This window comes from Dromiciops gliroides, chromosome 6, assembly GCF_019393635.1.
Source record: "Dromiciops gliroides isolate mDroGli1 chromosome 6, mDroGli1.pri, whole genome shotgun sequence".
NCBI classification, from domain to species: Eukaryota; Metazoa; Chordata; class Mammalia; order Microbiotheria; family Microbiotheriidae; genus Dromiciops; species Dromiciops gliroides.
Genome location: NC_057866.1, coordinates 16908399 through 16917038, shown reverse-complemented (window position 1 = coordinate 16917038; position 8640 = coordinate 16908399). Strand labels below are relative to the sequence as shown.

At 42.2% G+C, this 8640-nt stretch overlaps 1 protein-coding gene across 1 annotated transcript; it reads left to right on the top strand.

The window, feature by feature from the left end:
- The first annotated feature begins 2795 nt into the window (after positions 1-2795).
- Positions 2796-4079, top strand: LOC122732683 (olfactory receptor 9I1-like). Its single transcript, XM_043972993.1, has 2 exons — positions 2796-2822; positions 3132-4079. Exon 2 carries the CDS (start codon positions 3135-3137, stop codon positions 4077-4079), a length of 945 nt encoding a protein of 314 aa, XP_043828928.1. The 5' UTR covers positions 2796-2822; positions 3132-3134.
- The last annotated feature ends 4561 nt before the right edge of the window (positions 4080-8640 follow it).

Sequence of the window (8640 nt, the reverse complement as noted above, 5' to 3'; positions counted from 1 at the left end):
ACTTTCCCCTTAAGCATGGGAGTCTGTCATATTTCTCTGGGATTTGTAACAAAATTTGGGCTTCAAGCTACTTGCAAAGAGTCACCATGAGAGACAATTATTATACACCTTTGGTGTTTACAGCGAGCAAACTGTCACTGCCACTGACTTTCACCTGGACCATGGTGGGTTTCATGTAGACACACATCTCTTTAATTCAGATGGGAAAAATCAGTCCAATTAGCTGTTCAACTAAACAATTCAGTCAAAGTTGTTGTTGTTACCCCATTGAGACACCAGTTGAAATAATATCCATTTAAACTAACAGTTAGTTCTGGCCATCTCAGCCTGTAAATTTGTGGGAAACCTTTTCAGAATCTGGGTTTCAGTAATTAAATGGAAAAGGGCGAATGAATAATTACATCTCTTGTGATTTCTACCCTCAATTTCTAATCCTCCATGCTACTGATCTCATTGGACCATTGTGTTATTGAGAAGATCTAAGAAAATATATGTGGTGTCATACAAGGGGACCCTTTCACCAGGCAGGAGCTTAAGAAAAGACTGTTTCCCAATACAGGTAGTATAAATCCTGCATTGATACCATAGGGATCATAAAATATGGGGGAGAGTCAGTAACTGAGGTGACTTTGTATATTTCATAGATATTTATTGATAATGTATACATGAGGACACACTTGCATCCATGTGTCTGATCATTAGAATTCAAGTTTGTCATGAGTAGGGACTGTTTGCCCAGCACCTAGCAAAGTGCCTGGCATATAGTAGGCACTTAATAAATACTAGTTGATTAATTGTTTGATCATATGGTAGGTAGAGTTTCTGCAATAGAAAGTAGCAACATTTCTGAAGAAAATTATTTTGAATATTCTAATACAGATTTATAATTTCATCAATATTGTTTCCCCCCACCCCCACAGATACAGGTCACACTCCCCACCATAATAGATAATGTTTGTGAGTTATTGTCTAAAGAAACTCATCACCTGTTAGTCAGCCTTTGGGTAATGAACCCCTCTGTCTAGGTCAGTTCTTAGAAAAGTCTATTGCCAGGCTGCAATGCAAACTCCTGACAGCTTGGTAGAATCTACCTAAGAGCCTATGTTCTCTTGTTTTGCCATGGTGAGAGATTCGGGTATTTAAAAATATTAATAAATTTCCCACAGTTAACTGATTCTCCTATTATTAAAATAACAAAATTATTGTCAACTTTTTAACCTTAATTTAAATTAGTCAAACCTGAATTAGAAGTGGGGTAGGGAAGACTAATGTTTTCATTGCCCCCAATTTGCTGAGGAGTAAATTAAACCCCAGATTGAGTGCTTTGCCTAAGCTCACACCAAACCGGCAGAGAAGGGAGGTATACATACAACTTGTTGCCTTGGGCTGTTGATGCAACATCATGGAATGTATTGCAGACAAAGATGAGGGCTGGACAAAGGCACTGGATTCAAGGTTGGAGGGGCTAAAAGGGAGTTTGGAATTGTCCCACAGGGTACTTGAGCTTCTGTCCAATGACTTGAGGATAACTCTAGAGTGTGTGTGTGTGTGTGTGTGTGTGTGTGTGTGTGTGTGTGTGTGTGTGTGTGTTGGAACAAGGATGTAACAGAGGTTAGTTACTCTTCATTGTTGCTGAGGAGCTGGGAAAGTGGCTCAATATTTGTCACAGAAGTCATTTTAACCTTGAAGCAGGAAGCATAAGGGCAGAAGAAGGCCATTCAAATAGGAGAAGAATGAGAAGATCAAGGGGGAGGAATGTGAAGGTAGAACAATGTACTGAATTAATGCTATTGGTTTTTTGCAGGGCAATGAGGGTTAAGTGACTTGCCCAGGGTCACACAGCTAGTAAGTGTCAAGTGTCTGAGGCCCGATTTTGAACTCAGGTTCTTTTGACTCCAGGGCCGGTGTTCTATCCACTGTGCCACCTAGCTGCCCCACAATGTACTGAATTAAATAGTCAGTTAATAAATCTTTATTAAGTGCCTACTGTGTGCCTGGAACTACTAAGTGCTGGGTAAAGAAGGAAAGGCAAAATACAATCATTGTCCTCAAGGGGGACCTCCTAAGTAAGCAGGCAGAAGAATGAAGCAAAGTGGTCTTCTCAATTGTATGTCTGTTTAGTAATGAAGCCCGCAATGTCTGCATCCTTTTAGAATCACGCAGAATCTTAGCATTGGAATGGACTTCAAACCTCATCTGATCCACTTGTTATCTGAACAGGGATCTCCTCTTAGGTGGTCTTCCAGGATTTGATATAGAGAAAACCAGTGATGGGCCTCTCACCACTTCTCAAGGCTCTTCAGGAGGTTCATTATTCTTGGAACCATTTTCTTAAAAGGAATTGAAATCTTCCTCTCTGTAATTTTGACCCATTGCTCTTAGGATGATCTCATAAAGAGAAATAGATTCCCTCTGTTCCAAATTCTTGTTCCTTTTTGCAGCAATATCAAACCAATGACCAGCTCCTTTAACATGCTTTGTATTTTGCCTTCTGATTCCTTTCTGACTTTTCTGTTTAAACATCCTGCTACTTATACCAGTTTTTGTGAATGCTTTAGCCCTTTAAATTTTCAAGTACTAAATGGTATTGGTGGGTAGGGTACAAAGGCCTATAGTCAGGAAGGACTGAGTTCAGATCCAGTCTCAGACACTAGCTATTTTATCTTGAGGAAGTCGCTTGATCTCTGTTTTCACCTCAGTGTCCTCATAGGTAAAATGAGAATAAAAGTGCCTTCTTTTTAGGTTTGTTATGAAGATTGAATTAGACAATAATTGTAAAGTACTTAGAACTGAGTCTGGTACCTAGTAAGAGATCTCTAAATGTTAGTTGTTGTCACTATTACTGTAGTCTCATTATCTGGTTTTGGCTTTCTCATTTCCTGATTAAGGACCCTTCTCTCTTTACCCCACTGCTAATCATTCTTGCCTTCCCACACTCTATGCAAACATTTTGGCTAACCATTGATACATGTTTGCTTTGTCTAGTGTGCAGTGAGATAATTATCCTTTCCTTGAAGTGTCCTTTAACTCCTCATTGCATTTCCTTCACAGTGTGCTTGATTGTCATGTTGTGCTAGGTCCAGGGGTCCTTAATGCCATTCTGTACCTCACACAATCAGGCAGTAGTGGAGTCAATGGCTGAGCAGAATCACACTACCGTGACAGAATTTATTCTCATTGGCTTTACTGACCAGCCCAAGTTGGGAGTTATTCTCTTCCTGGTGTTTCTCAGTTTCTACCTCATCACTGTGCTGGGCAACATGGGCATGGTCCTACTGACCTGTTTGGATTCCCGTCTCCACACCCCCATGTACTTCTTCCTGAGCCACCTCTCCCTCTTGGATGCCTGCTACTCTTCAGTCATTATTCCTCAGATCTTGGTCACCCTGGTTATTGGCAGGACAAGCATCTCCTATCACTCTTGTGCTGCTCAGTTCTTCTTTTTCACAGTCTGTGCTGGCACTGAGTGTTTTGTGCTAGCAGTGATGGCCTATGACCGTTATGTTGCCATTAGCAGTCCTCTACTGTACTCCTCAGCCATGACAGTGGGCACTCGTTGGGGCTTGGTGGCAGGAGCCTATGGTGGTGGCTTGTCAGGGGCTATCATCCGTACAGCCTGCACATTCACACTTTCCTTTTGTGGGCCCAATGAGATCAACTTCTACTTCTGTGATCTGCCACCTCTGCTGGACCTTTCATGCAGTGACACCACCACCAGCCAAATTCTGATTATCTTCTTTGGCAACTTTGTGATTTTGGCCAATGCTCTGGTGATTCTGGTATCCTACCTGTTCATCATCAGGGCCATCCTGCAGGTCAAGTCAGTTGGAGGCAGAGCCAAGACCTTTTCTACCTGTGCTTCCCACCTCATAGCTGTGATCCTCTTCTTTGGGACCCTCATATTCATGTATCTGCGCAGCAACTCAAGTAAATCAATTGAAGAGGATAAGGTGGTATCTGTCTTCTATACTGTGGTCATTCCCATGTTGAACCCTTTTATCTACAGCCTGAGGAACAAGGAGGTGAAAGCTGCCTTCGGAAAAGTCATCAATAGACTGCAGGTCTCCCAAGAGATTTAGTTCTGGCTGAATCATTCATTGTGACTTTATTCTTCTCCAAATAACGGATATAATAACTAACATTTATAAAATTCTTCTTCATGGATGCCATCTTTGGATCTAAGAGAGCCCATAGGTTGAAAACTGGAAGGGATCTTAGAGTTCATCTGCTCTAGTCTCATTTGCGTATGTAAGACAAGTTTCCTAACCCTAAGGAGATTAAAATGTAGTAGGGTAGAAATTAAGTTAAGTAAACATAGTGCAGTAATATGAAAGGCCACTGAACTAGGAGGCAGAAGAGCCAGCTGTGCCACTAACTCACTGTGTGACTTGGGAATGCCACTTCCCCTCTCTTGGTCTCAGTTCCTACATTTACAAAATTGAGGGTTGGGCAGGGGGATCCATAAGATTCCTTGAAAATCTATTATTTAATGATTTTGAATCCAAAAATACTATGTTGCAAGATGAGTAGTGGCAAGTACATAAGAGAGGCACATTGTAAGGCACTATTTACCAGAACAGCAAGCAGCAGCCAGCATGTTGGTGCCATATACAAAAGATTGTTTATACTTATTGTGTATAATATTTGAATGACTTTTGTAAACCACAAACTCTATAAATGGTATAAAAGCAAAATAGTGACAAACTCATCATTATTATCTTCATATTATCCTTCCAAGTTTCACTTTATTTGACTCCACTTTGAAAGACACTTTGGTGTAGTGGAAACTGTGCTGGTCCTAAACATTTTTGTATTTGAGGAACACAACAGAAGCCAAATAGAAAACGTACCCTTAGCTGGGCAGCAGGTGGGGGAGATGTTGACCTTAGTCCACCATTAGGTGGCCCAATTCTCAGTTATTCCTAATTATTCCTGTTTTGTGCTAAGGACTAGAAATATAGTCAGACACTTAGCCTTCAAGTTCAGCACAATGGACAGAGCCACAATCACACCACCCTGGTTATCTCTAGTATTGGATTTCAAATGAGAAGACCTGGCTTCAAATCCTGGCTCTGCCTCTTATTACTGTTGTGACCTGTGTGACCATGGGGGCAGTCATTACTCTCTGGGCCTCATTGTAAAATGATGGCCTTGGAGCAGCTGGCTTTTGTGTCTACATGCTATGATCCCTCTGAAGACATAAACCACCCTCTTCTGTATTGTCTACACTGTTTCTGATGTTTTCTTTTATAAACACTCTCTCTGTGTTACCAAGACTGTGCTCTTCTACCCTTTCAAGCTTCTGCTGCCTGCCTTGAGGCCAAGTGGTTCACTTTTGAAAGGTGGATTCTTTGCAAGAATATGTACTCTGGGACAAAAAGAGAAACTAAGTATTTAGCGCTCCCAGCTGTAGCTCAGTCAAGGGCTTGGAAGAGAACTGAACATAAGTTTGAAATGGTGTTTGAGGAGAGTGACCTCTGAAATCACTTCTTCCCATGGCACACTCTTGGGGACAACTGGGAAAGATATGTTTTTTTCTGGGAGACACACCTATTTCATGGAAATTTGGTCCATCCTAATTGTCCTACCATTTTTGCTCTGAAACAAAAGGTTCTTTATGTCCTTGTCTCCTGCTAATTCCAACCCTCTTCTTCCATGGTCCTTTCTGGGACATACAACTGAGAAGATGAAACCAGGTGTTGTTGAGCCAAGCCCCTTCCCCACAGGATAGACAAGTCTGTTTTCCTTTCCAGAAGTGTGAGAAGCTCTGTGAAGGGGTATCTGTTAGTCAGATTAGAGGACAGGGGAAAAACAGGTATAACCAAGAGAGTAGGTTCTTTGATCTAGCCATCTTCAGGTACCTCTGTTGGAAGAGTGGTAGAAGGAATTTCTCTCACAGTTGGGTGAATGGTGTGGGGTAGGAGTAATGATACATCTTGCATTTCCCATTGGACATTGAGCCCTTGAGAGCAAAACCCATGTTTTTGCCTTTTCCCATCTCTAGTGATTATCACAATGCCTATCCCATAGGAGGCACTTAATAAATGCTTCTTGACTGACAAAAGGACTAAGGAGGATGTGAGAACCAGGGAGCTACCCCCTGTTGAGAAAGACATTGTGAGATGACCTTTTCTAATGGTCAGCCTGGTGTCCAGAAGTTACCTCTATTCATAGAACCACCTGTAAGTCACGTCAATCAATGGACTTGAATGCTACCAGCCAATTAGCTTGGAGCTGTGTGTGGGGACTGCCCCTCTTCCAGTTCAACAGGGGGCTTCTGGTGGAACTGAGGGAAATTCAGTCTCTTAGATAGCTAGGTGAAGGTGGTGTTCTCTCTCTCTCTTTGCTAACCCCTAATATACTTTAATAAATGCTTAAAAGCCTAAACTGTTGCTGAATTTATAAGTAAACCTTAGCTACTTCTCCCCCCTCCACACTGGGGGGAGGGGTCAGACACACACATTAGATTTTAACCATCACAAGGAGATACCATGATTGATGTAAGTAAGGGAAGAGAGTATAAGTACTGGGACTATCACTTTCTAGCCTTCATTTTCCATGAGGATATTTCCTGGGGTAATAGAATGTGGAACTTTGAAGCCAGCTTAGAGATAATTGCATATAAATCTGACGCTCAACCAAGTGATGGCATCTAACCTAGGATGGTATATTCAAGGAGTGGCAGGGCCAAAAAAGAATATCCCGGGTCATCTGACTCAAAAGTAATTATTCTTCCCATTATATCATGCTGTCATCTTGACTGACATCTCCCTTGGTGATGAAAAATTGGATCTCACCTCTTCCTGTGTTTAAATCTAGCATGTTTGCACCTATTCCTAAGTTAATTGAGCGCGGGGTTAGATTTCTGTGTTTGAGACCAAAGCCATGGGCACCATCCCTGTTTGAGCCATGCGGGGCAGAGATTACTCCCCTTCCCTCAATATCTTGGGACATCTTCCAAATGTCACACAGGACAAATGCAGTTCCAGCAACCTTGTGTTCCAGGCAAGGTTTGTTTCCTGCATCTTGCTACTTTCTCTCTCTCTCTTTTTTTTTTTTTTTGTGAGGCAATTGGGGTTAAGTGACTTGCCCAGGGTCACACAGCTAGTAAATGTCAAGTATCTGAGACCAGATTTGAACTCAGGTCCTCCAGAATCTAGAGCTGGTGCTTTATCCATTGAGCCATCTAGATGCCCTACCACTTTCTCTTACAAAAAACCTCTATCCCTTCCCACCATGAGTGCCAAAAACATGCCCATTTTGGACCCCTGCTACATTCATTCCTCTCCATGCCAGGGCATGTTGTAATGGATAAAGATCTGAATTTGGATTCAGAAAGGATAGGGTTCCAATCTTATATTAGAATTTACTAGCTGTGTGATCCTAGGCAAGTCACTTATTCTCTTACTTTGTTCCCTCTTTTCTTATCTATAAAGTAAAGACATTGTTGGACTGTGCTTGATGGTCTATAAGTTTTGCTCTAGCTCTAAATCGATAATCTTATGATCTGGGACAAAATGGGAAGTTCTTCTTATACATTTTCATGGCACACCTACATCCCTTTTCTGTCCTATTTCCCTTTCTGCCAACCGTGGCATGCCTCTTGTCTCTTCATTTTCCTTGGCCACAAAGCCTTGCATCTCTCTCCTGTCCTTCTAACAAAGCCTGCTCTCAGGACAGGATCTGCTGTTTATTACGTCCAATTGAGTAACAGTTTTTTTCTTTTTGGGCGGAGAAATGAGGGTTAAGTGACTTGCCCAGGGTCACCACAGCTATTAAGTGTCAAGTATCTGAGGTTGGATTTGAACTCAGGTCCCTCTGAATCCAGAGCCCATGCTTTATCCACTGTACCACCTAGCTGCCCGAGTAACGGGTTTTTTTTCTTTTTTTTTTTTTTTTGGTGAGGCAATTGGGGTTAAGTGACTTGCCCAGGGTCACACAGCTAGTAAGTGTTAAGTGTCTGAGGCCGGATTTGAACTCAGGTCCTCCTGAATCCAGGGCCAGTGCTCTATCCACTGCGCCACCTAGCTGCCCCTCCGAGTAACAGTTTTAATCACTAGGAACTGTTTCTTTGTTGGATCTAGTTTTTAAAGCCTATGCTTTTCTCTCTGTAAGAGAGAAATCCTCTGGAAGAGGATTTAGAGATTGTCCATGTCTAATCTCCTCATTTTACGGAGGGGAAACCTGAGGTCAAGAGATTTGCCCAAGGGCACAGAGATAATAAGTGGCAGAAATAGGGTTTGAACCAAAGCATTCTTTTTTTTTTGCTTGTTTTTGTGGGGCAATGAGGGTTAAGTGACTTGCCCAGGGTCATACAGCTAGTAAGTATCAAGTATCTAAGGCCAGATTTGAACTCAGGTCCTCCCGACTACAGGGCTGGTGCTTTATCCACTGTGCCACTTATCTGGCCCCTTAAACCAAGGCATTCTGACTCCCAGTTCAGTGCTATGCTCACTGAACCACACTGCCCCTTTGTCACTTGGCATAGGGATTTAGGACTTGACCAGCAATTAGGCAAATGACAGAGTAGGGCCTTCCCCAGACGTTAAATCTTCCCACCCAGTTTGCATTTTAGTTTGGAAGACCGAACAGACCTCAAGTGGCATACACCAAATGTTCAAGGAATAGTGCAGATGGCAA

Coding starts and splice junctions, on each gene's coding strand:
- LOC122732683 (XM_043972993.1), top strand. CDS start 3,135: ATGGCTGAGCAGAATCACACTACCGTGACAGAATTTATTCTCATTGGC.